At 42.2% G+C, this 19,551-nt stretch overlaps 1 protein-coding gene across 1 annotated transcript in view; it reads left to right on the top strand.

The window, feature by feature from the left end:
• The first annotated feature begins 2,426 nt into the window (after positions 1–2,426).
• The window catches only part of iqsec2b (IQ motif and Sec7 domain ArfGEF 2b), a 29,931-nt gene continuing 12,806 nt past the window's right edge, over positions 2,427–19,551 (top strand). The window contains exon 1 of the mRNA XM_005448512.4: positions 2,427–4,218. Within this exon, the coding sequence (XP_005448569.2) occupies positions 3,758–4,218 (461 nt within the window). The 5' untranslated portion in view covers positions 2,427–3,757. The remainder of the gene's footprint in view (positions 4,219–19,551) is intronic.

The raw sequence follows: 19,551 nt of genomic DNA on the forward strand, positions 1-19,551 counted from the left end.
TTACAGTATAACATGGTGCTGGGCTGGGTGAAGGATATCAGATTCTCATGTCACCCTCGTAAAAATTGCTTTTGACAGTTTGATCTGAAACAAACGCGAATAGTCCACTGGAGGTCATTTTATAGGCCGCAGGCAGTGCTCCCCCTCATGTTCCTCAAACAAAGGAGCAGATACTGGTCCTTCTGCTGCGTTGAAGTCCTTCTACGGCCCTGTCCAGCTCTCCTTATAGAATCAGAAAATTCCTGGTTATCTCTTCCACAGTCTTGAGACTGTGAAAGAGACAGCAAACAAGGGCTGTAGAGCCTTGCCCCCTCCCCCCCCAGTTGCCCTCCTAACTCTTAGGAAAGCTTGTATTATTTTTTTTCCCTGTATTTATTTATTTCTATATTTATTTTGTATTTATTTTGTGGAACTTCGTTTTGTCTCATTTATACCTAAAATATTGTCTTTGTTTTCTTACAAGATACAATAAACAGTTTTAACGTTTTTTTGTGGATATTTTGTTGACTCCATTTACATATAGGGGATTTTTACATACTTTGCTGCAGGAGCTTTGAAACCTGAATGATCTGCAGGTACCATCTTATGCTACCATCCGACACTGGCAAAACCCTAAACCAGGGGTCGGCAACCTGCGGCTCCGGAGCCGCATGCGGCTCTTTAGTCCTTATAGTGCGGCTCCGCGTGGTTTGGGCAAATAAATTAGAAGTATTTAGCTGAAGTGTATTTTATTTATGTTAGTTCTTTTTAACTCGTAGTTCTAAATTGGAAGATTATTGTGACATTGAAATATAAAAATAAAATTATATTCTATTATTTATTCATCGCTCAATATGAGCGTCACGCTGGCGGAAGCCGGTATACCCGCCTAAACGCCGTGCATTTATCGAGACTTTCAACCCCAGGTAGGCCAATTATGGATCTTCGGATCCACATTATGTCAGCAGCTGTTCTCCACCGTGAACTATGTTAAAGACAAACACCGCTCACGCCTGACAGATGACCGCTTACAGTCCTGCGTAAACTGACTTCGTATAGCCCCGATTTGCGGACTCTGTGCGCAGAGGTTCAGGAGCAGAAGTCCCATTGTAAACAAATCACGGCAGACCCGACGATGTTTCCATGAGCATGCTTTTGAGCATCTCTTTATTGAGCACTTTTCACACACGGTTGCTGTACGCATACAGCCGGCTGTAGCTTTTCAGCTCACAGCCCGACATCACCACCAACAACACAACAGCACAGACAGCGCAGACGTAAAGGCAGCGAGGCGTGATTGCGGGTGTCGCAGGTGCGTCCGCCTCCCCTGCAGCGGCGCTGCAAACCACGCCCCACCGCACGCATTAACCAGGTAAAATACATATTTAGGCAGAATTTTGCAAATATCTATTTTTCATTTTTCAGCAGCATAGAGCTTTTTTCCAATTATTTTTTTAAGAGTCAGGTCAAGGCTCCAACAGCCCAAAGGCGATATAAGGTTGGCGGCTGACAACAGTTTTTGTTTGCTACATGGATCATTTTAGTTCAGCTGGGTGTCTTTCCTTTTGTTATATTTCTTTAAGAGTTCAAAATGTGTTGATTACATAAATATAATTTAATTTTCTCTGTAGCACTTCATGGATTTCATAAGCAGCACACCTTAGTTGTTCACACAAAGCATAAAGATAAAAAACAATATATACAATGTTATCTTCATTTTAGATGTCAAAAAGTATTTGCGGCTCCCAGTGTTTTCTTTTGCGTGGAAACCGGGTCCAAATGGCTCTTTGGGTGTAAAAGGTTGCAGACCCCTGCCCTAAACGATCTGCAGGTACCATCTTATGCTACCATCCGACACTGGCAAAACCCTAAACTAGAGTCAAATCCGTCAGGAGAGACGAAGAGAGAGGAATGTGCTGTGACCACCATCAGCAAAATCTTTTCCTTTTTGGGGGGTTTGGCCTCTGCAGTGCACCTCTGGCACTTTCATTTCCATTACGGCAGGTGAAATGGATCCATAATATGTTTCATAAGTGGACAGTTTGAAATCCATCAAGTTTAACTGACTGTGTGATGCGTAAATTTTTATTTTACATTTTTTTAAGCAATAGATAGATTTTTAGTTTACACAGTTTGGTAGCTCAACCTTTAATATATTTTTAATCAGTGCTTATTAGTTGTGGAAGTTGTGGAAATATTTAGCCATTGCATCGACTGTTTCATTTGTTTGTTGTGATCTTGTATGAAAATCAGCGCTGTGTAGCTTATACACTCAGGACATCTTAATTTATTAATTTGCGCCTTTTTTAATAATTCATGTTTGTTTTTGCCCACAAATCAACTGATTTTCACCCTAAGTCAGTACTTTATTCTCGACAGTTAGTCCTTTATTTTGAAAACCTTGCCCGGAAGTTACTTCCTTATTTTCGCCTGCTTGTCTGTGATGCGCTCCAGAGGAAAAGGCGCACGCAACGCTGCGGTTCAGACGCGCAAGGAGCGAAATCCTCTCTGTTTCTGCGCCACCTCAAAGGAGACTCAGCGCTACTCCTGCATGGATTACCGACCTGCTGCCACTGAGAGTCAGATAAGTAGGAAAGGACGCTCCCTTATCTTTTCGACCAATTTCAGATTTTTTTCCGCAAGCGGCAAAAACAAAAGTACAGTTTTAAGATTAAAAACAGCCATTAAGACTTTAGGACAGCAGAATCTTGCGGTTAGGTTTTAGCCTTTAAGAGGTGACAAGTTTTATCTTGAAGATCAGTATTTATGAGTGCATGACGAGGAGGTAAAGTGCATTTTTCTTGGATGAAAAGACGAGACAGATACTTTGGGATCTAGTTTGATTTTTTGTTTTGTTTTGTTGTGTTTTTTTAATAACGGGATGTAGTTTTGGCGGACCAAAGGGGAGGATTCGGACTTCAAGAATGAACTTCGTAAACCACCTCTGCTCACTCTCTGTGCTTTAAAGACACATCAAATCATGGGTTGAAAGCGACGATGACAGACTGCGGGGATATTCAACGTGGGAAGGAGCAGAATTTTCTGTGTTATGTAATGATTGACAGCGCCTAATAATTAGTGGTAGATCAAAACTAGCGTATCCCCCCTCTCCCCCACCCCCTTTCCCCCTGTATATCGATGAAAACATAAAGTGTGTTTTTTTTAATTAACCAAAAGCTGATGCCAGAGCTTTTAAAGTTAATGAGCAGTGTATGTCACAGGTCAGTGGATAAATTCATATTCTACTTATTCTTTTTCTCTGTCAATCATCGAAGCAAGTTCATTATCAAACTCTGAAAAGCTTAAATTAGACCAGACTTATGTGTGTCACTCCCTCCGCCTGGAAGTCTGTTTTTAAACATTTTATTTAGTAAATTAACATTAACCATGACGCCCCAAACTCTTTACCTGCTACGTGTCGATTTCAAAATGACTGGGACTTCACGAACTCAGACACTCAACAGTGCCATGAACTTTTTTTTTAGCTTCAAATTCTCTTCTTGGCTTTGTGACGTTTTCAATGGCTACTAAGATGTTATAATGGTAAATTTTGCCCTCATGTTTGGGGATATGTAGTCGCTATGACATTCTCAATATCTTAATATCTGTGACTTCCTGTTTCTGAACATCTGAAGCCTATAGTTAATCTTCACCACAGCCTTTCTTGGTCCCTCCCTCCCCCCAACTCATCAGGGCTGGTGGGGAGGGTGGATCTCGGCCCCACGGGGTATAACCTGTGGCTGGTGGTGGTTGTACCCTGAGAGGAAGGGCTCCCACCATGGATACCAGCCCAGAGAGCCCAAACCGGGCAGTGGAGTACCTCCTGGAGCTCAACAACATCATCGAGAGCCAGGCCAAGCTCCTGGAGACGCAGCGCAGGCGCATCGAGGAACTGGAGGGCCAGCTAGACCGGGTCAGCCAAGAGAACCAGGACCTGAGGCAGGAACGCAGCCCGCGTACCCCTGGAACGGACACACCCGAGCAAAACTACAACCACAACCAGCCCCTGTCCCTGCCCATCCATCATGGCAGCGGTGCTGGTGGCAGCGGTGGCAGCGGGAATGGTAGCACCTCAACAACTCAGGTGATATCCGGATCAGCTACAACTCCAGCGCCCGGCAGGGAGAGGAGGACCCACACCAGGCTGACGCGAGGTCTCTCCTGCGGCTCCTCCACCACAGACCGACTTGAACGCACTGACAGCACAGACACCAACACCAGTTCCACCTTGCGCCGAAAGTAAGTTCTCCTCGAATACACGGGCCTCTTCTGCTGGCTTTATCTTCCGCCTGTAATGAATGTCAATAATCTTGTCCAAGTGGCTCTAAATTATAGTAATGACCACAGTCTGCGTGATAGCTAAGAGTGGCAGAACATTCATAGGCCGACATGATGACAGGCTGTACGAAGCATCAGCTTTTTTAGCCATCAGAGATAATCCTCGCAGTAATGGGACTGAACCTAAGATGGGATGTGTTAATACACCACCATGAGGAAATATGCTGAGTGCTGGAGGATTATGAGTGGAGCGATAAGTGCTCAAGGTGTGTATTTCATCATGCTGTGTATGATTCTGCCTGCAGAGAGGATGATTCGTGCACTGATCTCCGTCTTAAATGTGAATCCTGTAGGAGTTGCATAGTAGTATGCTGAGGAAAACTTGGGTCCAGGCAGGAGAGTCTTATTTTTTTCATAAAGATCTGAACTTTCTAGACAAGAGAAGCATTTCTGGATGAAAATCCACCCACTGTTTGCTAAAAGTGTGTTTTTCTTTTCTTCCTCGCTCTGAACTGTCGGCTGCTTGGTCTCGAAGAGAGTTTTTTTCCCCCCAAACTCAAGGCTGACCTGAAGTTAGAGTGCTGCAAAACACAGCTTTGGCAAACAGCAAGTGCATCTGTCCTTGCTTTTACTTAACCACGCACACACACGCACGCACACACATGCAGATAGAGTCGGCTTTTGTTCTGGAAGCATTAAGCTTTGTGAGTAGGCAGCAATTCATGTGAAAAAGCTCACTGTGAAATAAATTGTTGCAGTCTTGGTAACAGAAGCCGTTTGCTCTTGTGCATATGTATTTCTCAACACGCAATCATCCTAGCAGTTATCACTGGATTTCGCTCACTGTCTGAGTTGTTATGGTCCCAATCCTCTTATCAATGATTGACTCAGATTTGACTAAATCCCTTATCGATTAGAGTTGTCTCTGGTCCCTTCTCCTCATCCCTAGGGGCGACTTAGTCATTAGACAGAAGCACATATTAGTTATTTATGTGGGTGTTAAATGCAGTGATGAATTGCAAATGTAGATCTTGCTGATTCTCCCTTGTTAATTGCCTGTAGCCATTGTAGCTGACTTTGGATCCAGGCTCAGACAAGCGTATCATATGAAGTGCCACATTTAATAAATAGTCACCCGCACAGCAGAGCCATATTGTGCTTGTCTGGCTGTGACTCAGTCTAACCCAAAACTGGCCTATTAGCTTAGGTCAGCGACAATACGCTCCGCTCTGATAGTGGATCAGATACAAACATGAATTTCTCTATCGTCAGTGCCTGTGACACGCTAAATATGGCTCGGATCAGAGGGAGAGACAGAAGGAAGATGTGGGAGAGGAAGGGGGAGAGGAAAAGGGATGACAAGGGGGAGGAAAGTGACTGAGCGACCTTACTCAGCATGCCTCAGTCTAAAAGAGAAAAAGGTGGAACACACACACTGATTTGCCATCTGTCAATGGAGTGTATATAAGAGGGAGGGAGAGATGAAAAGGGGAGTCTGGGCAAGGGAAGGCAAGGCTCTGAGAGCTGCCTTTGTTTTTGTCCAATTAGTTTTTGGTCCTCCAGCAGGAGCCCTCCTCTCTTCCCTGTGTCTCTGTGTGGGTCACATAACCCACAATTTTCATCTCGGACAAAGAAACTGAATAAACTAACCCCCCACCCGCCTCCACTTCTATTAGCCATGCGTGCAAGAAATGCATCAAAACAAAGTCCTCTCCTCTTCTTCCTCCTAGCGGCACACCATAAACAGCTGTCCCAAATGCAACCCTGTTTCATCCTTTTCCTGCTGTTAATAGCAGTGTGAACAATGTGAGTCTGAGGCCTTGGGGTGAAATGATATTTGACGTCAAGTCCCTCCTCCAAGAAGGGTTGAGGGCACTGCCACAGCTCGCTGTGAGTGGGGCAGATGTGGGGTTTTTGTTACTGTTAACGTTATTTTGGGAGACTTCTGCAAATGTATTTCGTATTACCATCCGCATGTATGTGTATGCGAACAAGTCCATGTTTATACAGTACACGTGCTGGTGTAAGTGCACAAAAATGTGTGAAAGAGGGAGGAAGACAGACACAGAGTGCATGAGAGATTAATTAGTGTGACTGGAGTATAATTACCACTGGCCCAGGGGTGACAACTGCTGCTGTGCATGTGTGTGTCTCTGTGTGTCTTTCCTGCGAGTGTGTACGCCCGCTTTGCAGGACATCACCTGGGATGTCCTTTATTATAAAGCTGATGCGACCCTGGTGCTGACATTAGAGCCTGTCATGTCGTGAAGATGTGGCAGTTCATTGTGTGGGTGAGAGATTGTGTCCTTGTTTATGTGCTACATGGATGTAAGTGTGCTCAAACAGCTCATAGGATGACAGGCAGGAGGTCTTGGTGACAACCCCAGTAGTGCTCATACTCAGAGCAGTTTTATTATGTAATGGCAAAAAAAAAAAGATCTGCGCTATCTTTCTTCTCTTCACTCCACTTTGACTGTCACAGTGGGAGAGTTCAGAAGCTCCAAAGAGCCCTGTGAAGGTGCTCGAGTCTCCGTTCGCCTCTTTATTCCATCATCCCTCCATCTATCTCCCCTCTCCACACATGCCATCGATGGCATGTTCACTACTCCCTCGGAAATTGACATTAATTCCTCTGGGAGAATATGGAGAACGATAATGGCCTTTCGTTTCAGAAGGAGCTCAATTTCGCTAATTTTACGTAGCTCTACTACACATAAGCCATCCCCTTTCACAACCCCCACTCCACCCCTTCTCTCACTCTTCATTTCTAACTCTCTCTCTCTCACATACCCACGTACATACACTCACTCTCTCCCCCTCGCTGTTTCTGTTTCCCACTGCTGCAGATATGACTCAGAGAAGCAGCAGAAATTACTTTTGTGCTGTTCTCCTTCTCTTCCCCTCTGTGCTCATCTGCCTTTTTTCCCTTGCCTTTAACTGAAGCACGGTTATTGTTCCTGATTGAATTTTCATTCTTGAGGCTAAAATCAAGCTCATAATGTGTATTCATTTAAGCCTTTTGGCTTACATTGTACATCCTATGATAACAAAGATAGCACAGATACAACTGGCCCCGGGCAAATGTGTGGGTAAGCTCGGCTGAGCCTGTACTGACCTTCTCGAAACATGCTGTGTGAAGTGATGGGAGGTAATCTATTCTCTCTGGATCTGGCATGACTTTCTAGAAAAATAACACAGCGAAGCTGCAGCTGTTTATCTCACAAGAACCCAATCGTAGACCTGTTAATATTTTTGGTTTCGGGATTGAATAATGTTGCCGGGAATTAAAATATCGTAATGGTGCTAATGATTACAGTGATGGAGTTTAGCTTGATGTAAATTTAAATGATGGATGTGTGTGTGTGTGTATGTGGGAGGCAACTGTATGTGGGTGGTGTTTGTTGCCTTCTACTTGCCATTTCTGAGTGCAGTGAGTGTTCATGGCTGCATACATGCACGCGAAGAAAAAGTCATAGTTTTGTCCGTTTATATTTAGCTATGCATTAGTCTGGATTCATGAAAATGCATGTTTTGTTTTAAATATCACCAGACCAATTAGAAACACGCACCTGTGCTTCATCTCCAGTGTAGACTGACCCCTGAACCTGTCTCTTTCTGCATATATTCTATATAATTAAGATGAAACACACAGATTTAGCTTCTGTTTTTGATATCAGGGTAGAGATTATATGTAAACGCTGATGGATTCACAGGTTTGATGAGGCAGTTATCTTCACATGTTATAGAGAGGCTTTATGACAGAATGAAAATGATAAAATTATAGCTGTAATATGTTAAAGTTTCTAGGCACAAACCCATGCCGCTGTCATTCAAACGACATGCCTTCCCAGTTTCATTCCTCTTATAGCTGCATGTATCATCAGACCCGACTTTCTTGAAATGGCGAGGAGACAAATAAGCAGCTGTGATATAAAGATTTCCACAGGAAGTGAAATGTGCATGCGAGTTGCTGTGGAAACTGTAAAGCTGTCCTCAAGACAGTTGCGATATTGCATTCCTGTCCCTCCCTCCCTCCTGCTCCCCTCACCTGTATCTTGATCCTGACATACCCTCCTCCCTTTTCCGTCCTCCTCTGTTTGGAGCAGCCACCGTTGCTTTGTTTGTTGAGGGCAGCTGTGTGCAGATTGCATCTTAACAGCATCAAGTGTACTGTAAATTAGCGCAGAGATTATGGGTCTTGCTTGGTCATTAGTGAGGAGGGCAGAGTGCTAAGCTGCTGTCCAGTCATCACTGGGGATCTAATTATGAACCCCTCGCTATAGTATCAAGAGTTTCACACATCATCGCTCTTTCTATCATTTAAACTGGAGCTTGTTTCGCTAAGATTAATTAGACTGGTCGGTAAGGGTAGTTAGAAGTTAGTCTTCATTTTTGTGAAACTTTCTAACTCATTTTAAGAAAAAAAACCAAACTTTGATCCTTACCTCCCATTTTTGCCATTGTAACAATAAGCGATGGCTCCATTTACCAGCAGCATTTAAAATAATAAAGGAGAGAAAAGAACATGGCTCATAGTTTGCTAAGAATAATAAACATTGAAAGCACTAGTTTATTATGAAGCTCATGTCATACAGAGATTAGTCAACTTTGATTGGATTGATTGATTTTGATTTAGGACTACAGCTGAATCCACTGGGAAAGAGATTGAATTATAAACTCTTCCCGTGTTTTCCTCCTGTTTCTCCCAGGGTCACTCAGTTCGACATTTTATTTATTTATTTAACTGTTTTTACTCATAATTCCCTGTACCATGCTCCTACTTGAGGTAGTCAAGGTCTGAAGTGCTTTGTGCAGTGGATGAATTCAGACATGTATCTTAAGTCGGTCTATTTGATCTAATCTGTAGTCAAAATCGCCTCCAATCTGTGCGTACTGCCCCCCGGACTCAGCATCTGACCAACACAGGCGTGATTCCCAAGTCTTTTCTCGGCCACGACTTTAATCATTGTCTCCCCCCCGTTCAGATGCAGATAAGTGGCACTTTTGAGGCGGGATGTTTGTCAAACACTCATGCACACGTTCTGCGGAGCCGAATAAGGGAGACTGGTTACCGTGGGAACGCTGTGAGCTCTTCTGTGAAGAACTCTGTGGGCGAGAGACACAGAATAGAGAGAGATACAGAGAAGTGAAGAGAGGGTAGGAGTGGGAGCAGGAGCAGGGCGAAAGACAGAAGCGGGATTGAATGACGACTTGATGGAAATGCGGGAGACATATTGAAGACAGATGAGTGCCGCCACACGTTTTCATCGCACGGTGCATGTTCTGTTTCACTGGAAAGTTGGGATGCGGTTTTTTTGGATACTCTGGATAATAAGAATATCCCTTTCGGTGATCTGCAGTGATATCAGTTTCTTGAATTACTCCTTCTCCGTCTCCCACATCACATTCAAATGAAGCCTAATTTTTCTTCATTTGAATGAATCATATCCAGTTATAATGAAGAGCGTGCGCGCACACACACACACACAGACACAGACACCTGTGCACAAGTGCTCACACGTGCACTCAGACTCACAGGGTACAGCAGGTGCCTTGTCTGTGTATTTGAATCGTAACTGTAACTATGCCCCTCCTTGTCAGTGCTTTTGCCTGGCACTTAACGCCAGACGCCCACACAGGCAGTCCACCCTGTTGCCAAGCAGCAGGAGACTCAAGCTTGCGGTGGAAAACCGGGGGGGAGTTGGTTGTGGAAGAACTGGTGGAAGATGGTGGTGGTGGTGGTGGGGATAAAAACGCACTCTACTTGAAGCTACATCAAAAATCTCTGTTTGTCAGCAGGAGTGAGCCAGGTCAGGCTGGAGGTGGGATGACGCAGTACGCTCCCACACGCTTATTTCATAGACAATGGTGAAAAGAAAAAGAAGGAAAAAAAAGGTGAAAGCACAGTTTGAAGTGGCTCGTACCATTAAATCGGGCGAATGGATTTTCACATTAAAACTCTGGAAAGCCACACAGATGTAAATGGTAGTGCTCTCTGACCTGTGGGCTGCTTTGTAAGATGTGCGCTGTGGTATGTAAACCTGCCACAAAGATGAGGCTGAATGTCTTCCTGTGACTGCCGCATGTGAGCCTCGCTCCCACTCTGCTCACTCGTCTATACATAGACACTCACCTACACGCTGACACCCCCAAACCACTGCACAGGTTTGAGGAAACACTGAATCCAGCACTATCACTCCACATCATGTCTCCCCCCCCCCATCTCCATCCTTTTTACCTTCATTCTTTCTCTCTTGATTATTTTCACCCTTGCCCTCCTCTGTATTCAACCTCTCCCACTCTCGCGTAGCTCTTTCTCCTCCCACTCTTCTTCCTGCCTCGAGCCTCTGTCAACTCACAGCTTTAAATACACGCCACCTCATCCGTTCTCCCAGCGTACCACTTTTTCTTCTAGCCTGGACTTCCTGTGTCCTCTCTGTTTTCACTAATATCTTTTGACTTATGTTGATTCATATCTTATTCTCCTCTCCCTATTGTCTTGCTATTGTGTTTGGGCCTGCTAATAATAGAACGAGAGATGTACATACTAAGAGTATGTGTGGGTAGTATGTGTGTTTTGTGTTTCTATGGAAGAAGGAGGAGGACGATCGGGAAACTGTGTGTCTGTTTTTATGGCTCTCGGGGATTCAGGCGTAACTGCTCATGAAGCAGAAATCAGGTTCTAGATTAGCCTGTCAACACTTGCCTCACTGGGGGGATACTCTTAACAGGAGGCATTAGTTACCGCTGGTAAAATACAATTCTTGGCAGTGTAAAACCACACAGTGTGTACAAGCATGGCTCAGACTTACGTAACAGCACCTCTGCTTCTCTCAACATCTCCATCTGAAGATGAACAGGTCAACGGGTTTATTTGTTCCGAATGTTTAATTTCTTTGTCTTCCACAGACCTGATTAAAAATGACCAAGACAGAAGTAACATCTCTTGAATGCTCAACAATAGAACATCTGTGCTTATAAATTACGCCTAAACTTTTCATATTAATATAGACAGGAATGAAAAAGGTGGTCTTCTTCGATACTATGGCGCTAAAATAGCCACTGACAGTTTTTTGCTACCCTAATTGGAACTTTTTATTCATCTGCACTAAGCAAACGAGCGCTCCACCTACATGATTGTATCATTAAACACTCTAATTTCGACCACTCTCGTAGTTCTTAAAGTGCTCCTAAAATTAAAGCGATGGGATGTGAATCGCTGCTCAGTGTGGTAGATCTGTGTCTTCTTTGACTGAGCCAGTATTAAAAAGGGCAGAGTCAGAGTGAAATCCTGCCAAACATCGTTTAGGCTATATGTAAAAGTTATGTCATCAGGAGGATTAAGGGATAAAACTGAGTCTGCCTTTTGTCATTGTCAACTAAGCCCATGAAAAGCCAACCAATCCTTCTCTCAGTATTTGCAGAACCACAACCACAACTCCACCCCAAGTAGTTTCATTTTAAAGCTTCAGTTACTTCATGTTATGCTTATCCAAAGTTATGCTTCAAGATTGCATTACTTTGGATCAAGCTACGCAACAGTAAGATCAGGCAATGGCTGCAACCGTGATATACAGTACTGTGCAAAAGTTGTGAGCCATTTTTGCACCAACAAGGTGATTTTCAAAGAAAAAAAATACAGTGAAGACTTGAAGGCTCCATCTGGTCCTTCAGCTGATTCGTCTACTGTTTGCCAAAGCCTCATAAGAAATGCTCTCAGTGGAACTTGGCTGTCAGGAAGCCATTCTTAAAGAAGGAAAACAGGGAGAAAAGACTAAGGTATGTCAAAACACAAGGACTGGATTGAAAATCAGTGGAGTCAGTCTTATGGAGTGACTAACCAAATTTGAAAATTTTGATTAAAGTCATCAGTAAGTGTCTACAGTGTCTGCAGCCATGTGTAAAACACATGAAGGCTCTGACATGGTTTGGCAATGCATTTCAGGCAATAGTGATGGTTATGTTGTCAACATTGATGGAATTATTGCAGAAAAGTATCATAAATTTGTTAGTACTGTATAAGCTCTGTTTCTGCTTTATATACTATATATCAGATTTAGATAGATTTTCTTAGGGTGGCATGGAAATCAGATGGGGTGGGAAAATCATAGCCATTTCTTTACACATATGCAGCTGTTACATTCTGTAATATGTACTGTATATGGTTAAAATACATCAAATGCAGCAAGTATATACACAAATAATTAAACATTTCAGGTACATTTGACTTTATGTACTATATAGCCTATATAATAAATAACCATGTAGCCTAATAAGTATAAAATCCAGAAAGCTACACAACATGAGGTGGATCAGTTAGAAAGTCAGGTTTCACATGCTCTCAATTATAGATCTGAGTTGCTACTCAAAATAAGAAATAAAGCAGATCCGACGCTATGGGCTGAACCATTTTAATGGGTGAGGGGGGGAGTCGAACCCAATATGTTCAGTTTTAGAATTCATATTCAATGTTAATTGTAGCTATTGTCATATGCAAAATGGAAAGAGATTATTTTAGGGTAGCACAAGCCACCCTATTCCACCACAGTAGATCTGCCTCTTGCACATTTCACTAAATCACTGCACCTATTTCCCATTTTCCTAATGAAATATAAAGAATTGGGGGTAACTCAAAGTGTTTGCCCAGTACTTTACACATCAATGAATTAGAAATTATAATTTAATATGTATAGGAAAATTGCTCATTTTAGCCTGTTGCTAGGCAACATGATGGTGTCATAATATATCATGCATAATTCAACTTTTGTGGGTACAAATGAGATCTTATTGTCACGACATTAAAATGATAGGATGCTTTTATAAGAAGTTATAGGTACATAAATTTTAAAAACGGGTCATTTTACCCATCGCTAAATGGTTGCTAGGCAACATGATGATGCCGTATTATCATGTACTGCTAAGAACCTTCAGGGGCCTGAGATGTACCTGCATGCCAAGTTCGGTTGCTCAAGTCCTGATGGTGTAGGTGGAGTTAGTGGACAAAGACACAAACAGACAGACTGAGATTTTGTCTATTATAGTAAGATATGAAACATTTGCAATTATTTGCTAACGTGAGCTAAAAAGAATAGACAAAAATGAAATTGTTAAAAGTGGTTAGTAGTTGAAATGGTAATAAATTGCTGTAAATATAGATAAAAAATGGAAAAATGAGAAGAAAGACATAAAGGAATGCTCGAGTCTGAGTCTGGCTTGCTAGCAGATACAGGGGAGGATCGTCATTTAATCTATTATACAATATTCACTCTTTTTTTAGTTCTGCTGTTTGTCTCTGTTAATTCCTGAGGAAAATATCTGGCTCATTAGCTGCTAAATATTCCACTATGTTCACCAAAAACCTAAGGCTCTATTAAGCTAAGGGGAGCTGCAGATTTGGGTTTATTACTGTTTTCATAGAAAGTCACAATAATGTATATTCAGTAAAAGATGCTTGGTAATTTACTGTAACAGTGTAGTGAAAAGCTACTCAAACAGCAGTAAATACCATATTTGCCGGGAACTATTTTCAGCCGTGGATTTGGTGTTCCAGTGAGTATTTACGGAAGCTGGAGGGTGTATGTGGGCTTGACTGAGAATAAACTACAGTGCCCATGTTCGTAGTAGTGACGGAGCATGTCACTCAGTGCAAGAGTGTGCCTCACTGTTATGTCTTCTAGTCTTTGTGCTCTCTGGCACAAAAACGTAAACCATGTCAGGCTTTGGCTACACATGCTGTTCTTACAATGAAAAAGGGAGAAACCTTCAAGAATAGATGCTATGAAAAAGATTAAAATATGTCAACAATGGCTGTATTAAAACTTCAAAAAGGGCAGTATAAGATCACTCTTGGGTGCAGTGTACAAAGTACAGTATAAATAAACAGCTGAGACCAAACAAAACCCTGAAAATTTAAAAGTATAATTTAAAAAAAAGGATTTTAAAGACACTGTAGTTCACAAGGCAGGTATTTCCATAACCCTTGTGGTGAACAGCATAAAGTGGAAACAGTCAGCAGGTTCCTGTCTGAAAATCTCAGGGTGTAAATTGGTTAGTAGGGGGACAGCAATTAAATGGGCAGCCAGTGTTGGATAATTAAAAGTGGAGTATTGTGTTCTCTTGTGTTTTGTGGTAAGCCTTACAGCTCTGTGTTACACTGTTTTGGAGCTTATTAATCGATTTCTCTTTTTTTGACAGCAACATTACAATACTCCTGCTGTTTGACAATAGTCCAGCCTGTAAATAGAATGAAGTCTTTGTTGGTTTTGTCTTTTCATTGGATTTGTTGATAGTGGAAAAAATATTAAATACAGTCTGTCTTTAACAAGAGATTGCTTCTCATTGTTTTTCCCTAAAATTCTGTTTGGCTGCCTCGTCCTTGCACCGCTCTCCATAAAACAAGCTGGGAAACTACAATGAATTGCAAAAGTGTTGCATTATCTTATTTCCTCTTACTCTCTTTGCTGCATTCGTGCCTCCCTCTCTCTGTGCTTTTTTTTTCCCCAGAGTGTTTCCATGCTAAAATGACAGGGACTGCATGTCCTTGACAGCAGCTGGCCCCAGCGAGAAACCGGCCATTTACATGCTAATCTCAACCACTGCTCCCTCTTCCACCATTCACTCACAATCTGCAGACGGAACATCTCTAATTTCTGCCAGCGTAGAGAGGCTTTTGTGTTATATGTGCACTTTTGCATGCATTACAGAAAGTGGTTTCCCATTTTCATACAGGATGATCCACTGAAGAACTTGTATCGAGCTTTATATAATCCATTAGAGTGGTTGGAGTTTCACTAATAAAACTTATATTTAACAACTTTAGCGAAGGGACATTTTTCCCCATTTTACTTGTTTTTCTTAAATTGCTTTTGTTACTCTTTAATACACTTGTAACTTATCTGTCTGAACTCAAAACTTTAGTTTAGTTGGTGGGGGCGTATGTCTTGATGATGTCAGTCATCTTACTGTTATTACAGTATGTTAGCTGTCGCACATCTGCATTACATTCCTCCTCTTAAATGTCCCATTCTTTGTACTACCATTGCTATGATTTGTCACTATCAATGTGCAGCTTCAATTGCTTCCTTTGCCTGTCGCTGTTTCTGCTTTGGTGCTGACTGTATGTGTCTGTCTTTCTCTGGTTTCTCCATCTCTGTATGTGTGTGTGTGTGTGTTTGCGCGTGCGTGCGTGTGTGTTGTCCATCTCTGGTCCTTCCTGTCAGTGTCCGGCCGCCGTCTATCTCAGGGCAGCCCACCTCGGCTCCCTCCACTCCTACGGCAGTGAGCAGTGCTGCCACTCTGTTTCCCACCAGTCTGACTGTTCACAGCTTCGTCAGTCTTCATCAGTACTGCTGCCCTTCTACTGACCAAAGCTTACAGCAGGAGGACAGGTAAGGGCTGTCTTCATGGGGCCTAATTACAGTGAGTACAAGATAAATAAATAAAACCCCTTAAACCCCATTAGAAACATTGCGATGCCAAAACCTGGCAACCACCTGAAGACCTCTCCCTCACGCTGTGGCCAGTCCATTTGTCACCATCATTGTCTGCCAGTTACCTGCTTCTCTCAAGAGCCTGTGTTTCAGTCTCCTACCACTCCCAGGTGTGACTAATAGCTAGGCAATTCTACCAGCCTGAAAAACACACAGCTTCTTTTAAAGAGTGAGAGGAAGCAGTCATCCTCAGAAAGCTTTGGGACTGAGATGGACTGAGTCACAAGTGAACCTGGTGAATTCTCCCCCTCTGTCCTCTCCTTATTTCATTTATCCTTTAACTGAGTCTCAGACACATGTGCGCATGATGGTCCAACACTGCCATCTAATGGTATTAGAAGGCTGTGGCTGCTTAAACTGTCTATAGAAAGCATATTTTTTAATAAACATGCCTTCATGTCCCAGATTTAACTTAAAATTGCCACCCAGTCTCCGTCTGTTAGCTTTCTGCTTTTTCTGCTTTTGTGTCTCATGCTGTTGTGTTTTTTTTCACTCTCCGTCCTCCTCTTTCTCTTTCTCCCTGTCTGGTCTGTCTGCCTCCTGTCCTGTGTTTCTTCACGTGCTTTGGCTTGTCCCATGTTGCTTTCCAAGAGAGGAGGGTGAGGATGAGCGTGCCCATCAGTTCTGTTGTTCTGCCTCAGGCTGCAGTAGCCCCTCCTCTCGCTGAGCTGAGGTGTGACTGACCGCACGACGACTCGCTCGCACATTTACCTGTGAAAAGGATATCGCAGCTTATGCTGCCAGAAAACCGAGACCTCGCTGTGTACCAAAAATACAGAGTCTTACTGCATCGGAGCAAGAAAAATAGAAATGCATGCCGTATTTGTTTTTATGTATGCTGTCACTGATTTAGCCAGGTATCATTTTCGTGTGCTAATTTACATTTTATGGAATCTCGATGTTGTGTTCTCTCTGTATTCGTTTTTTTTTCTTCACTTGCAGCCATATCAGGCTGTCAGATCACATCACTATCTCCTGCTCATTACTGTCACACTCATGTTTATCTTAGATCCACTAGCTGAGTCATGTCATTTTGGATGTGCACAGTAGTCACTATTTGTTATCTGTGCAAAGTGCTCTACACCTCTGTCTCCAGCCATTATGTATTGTCAGAGAAACTAGCATATGATGATATAAAAACATTGTTGTTTAGCCTGTTAATTTATTTGTTCCATCTGATAAATATCCGCCTGTTTATTATCATTTTTATTCATGACTTCAAAGTCAAGTCTTGTTGATTTCATTTTCTGAAAAAATAAAAGACTCCAAGCTCCTGAAGGATTTCTTTCCCGTATAAATGTCTGAAGATAACGCTTGTGCTTCTTTAATTGCTAATTGTGTTTCAGTCATGCACCAATGTTGCTCATACATATCTACCACCTCATTTATCTACACCTTAAGCCCATTGTGTTCGCAGGAAGTCATACTAGCAATTCTATTTTAGCGTTAAATTGACTCTGTGCTCTGCATTGGCCTTCCATGGTAACCTTTTACTGCAGAACACAGGAAATGCATGGTTATCGATGACATATTGTTATAGTTTGGTTAAAGTGTTATTTCCAACCAGTTGGCTTCCTTTACTCAAATTGTATTTATTTTTTTTAGCACATGTAGCTGTTTTTACAATCTCTATAGATTACAGGGTTTTAGACATATATTCAAAGTCAACAACATAAACGCATTTCTCAAAGTGTTGGGACAGTGTTTAAAATGTAAACAACAGCTATGCAATTTATACTTTGTAAATAGGTAAAGAATATATTAAATGTTGAAACAGGTCTTTCTTTTGTTTTCTAAAAACCCAAGTCCATTTTGAATTTTATTCCAGCAGCACATTTAAAAAAATGCAGGACAGGATAAACAGGTTTTGAAGATGCTGACATCTCCATGACGTCTATGCAGGAAAGGCCTTGCCTACCACATTTTGCATGTATATTAATAGCATCACAGTGAAAGATGAGTTCTAAAATAGGCTTGTTGCAGTTTAGACCTGTTGAAAACATTTAGAGCATTCAGGAATGAAAAACACGACAGAGGAAGATTTGAACCGCTGAGCGGCTGAAATGAAGAAAGAATGGGGACCAGTGTGGCTCTAAGCAACTGGGCTCCTCGGTTCCCACATGCTTACAGAGGGCTTTATTAAAAGAAATGGTGATGCATCACAGTGTGAAACATGCTGCTGCTCTGTCTGTCGTTGGCTTCAAATTCAAAAGCATGGATTTTTCAAAAAGCAATAAACATTTTTAGCAGTCTATTTGTTTACTGTGTGCAATTTTCATGATTTACAAGTCCTTGTATTCCATCACTAGTTACATTTTTCGCAGTGTCCCAACTTTTTTGGAAAAATGTTATTTTATAAAATATTAAGGAGAATTATTATTTTGTAGTATTGTGCTATAGAAGATTACATTTTAAAATGTGTCACTGTTTGCCTCCCACTCTATTTTTTACTAATATTGTGGCATATAACTCTCCATCCATCCATTTTCTTAACCGCTTATCCAATTCAGGGTCACGACACGGCTGGAGCCGGAGTTGGCTCCAGCAGGATTACACTGTGGACAGATAGACAGTTTTATCACAGGGCTAACACAAAGAGACAGGCATTCACATTCACACCCAATGCCAGTTTAATCAGTGATTAAACTAACATGCGTGTCTTTTGCTATGTTCCCCATCTCATTTCAACACACTGTCCATGTGTCTTTCATTTTCACTTGCTTCTCATAGACTTGTAAAAAAACCCAAAAAAATCCAAAAGCACAAGATGAAACAGCACTCATTTCTTATGGGTTTGTTTTTAATTTCTCCTCTTTTTCTTCAATAAATGAATGCACTTCTCTGTGTCTCTATTTCCTGTGTTTTGATGTGTTTTATTTGCTTGGTTTGCTCGTGTGGAAGACAAGTGATTGTGAGCGTGTGAGTGATCTGGCAGAGGAGGGTGGAGATGAAAAAGCTGGGCAGGGAGAGGGAAGTTCATAGCTGTCAAAGGATCGTCAAGAATGTAGCCTGAACAGCTCTGCGGGGTGAGCAAGAGCCCTGCACATACAGCATGTGTGTATGCAGAGAGAGAGCGAGAGAGGGTGTGTTTATTATTACAGTGTTCCGGTTAGTGTGGGACTTTCTCTGACAGTAGCAGCATGGTAAGAACTCAGCTTTTTCACTTTTCTTTTACATGTAAAACTACCCCAAAAAGACTTTATTTTGGCATCTGTATGAGACGACTTGTAACACCGGTGTGTGCGTTTGGCGGCCTACAATGGAGTGGTGCGAATTCATGACATGGCTTGTACAGTGGATTAACTGCTGTGTGTACAGACGGTGATATTTAATCATCACAGACAGACGGCAGCGGGAACTGATAATAAATGGGGGTCTGTTTTCAGTAGATGCAATTTTATTGAAGGAAACTCAATTTGATAAACTAAAAAATGGAAAGGAAAGGATATAAATGGGCTCTGACGGGTAATTGTGTGACAGAGTGTAAATGCCAGTCAGCTGACAGATCACATACTTTTAGAAGTCTTGGTAATCTGCCACTCTTGAGGAACTGCAAAGAAAGCATATAGCCATATGCCAGATGGGGTCTGTTTGAAATAAGTGACTTTAAGTAAATTAGTTAAAACGCCCTTGCAAATGTTTGGCATGTTAGTTTGAATGCCTGCTAGCAGAAGTTGTCAGCACTCAATGCAGCACTTCGAAGTGTGTTCACAAGATGCTAAATGCCAAATCAGCTGTACCCAACCTGAAAGTGAATCAGTCGAGCTTGACAGTAAAAGGAAGTTTCAAAAACAGATGTCAAGCT

The sequence above is a fragment of the Oreochromis niloticus genome, linkage group LG20 (genome assembly GCF_001858045.2).
Source record: "Oreochromis niloticus isolate F11D_XX linkage group LG20, O_niloticus_UMD_NMBU, whole genome shotgun sequence".
Taxonomy (NCBI): Eukaryota; Metazoa; Chordata; class Actinopteri; order Cichliformes; family Cichlidae; genus Oreochromis; species Oreochromis niloticus.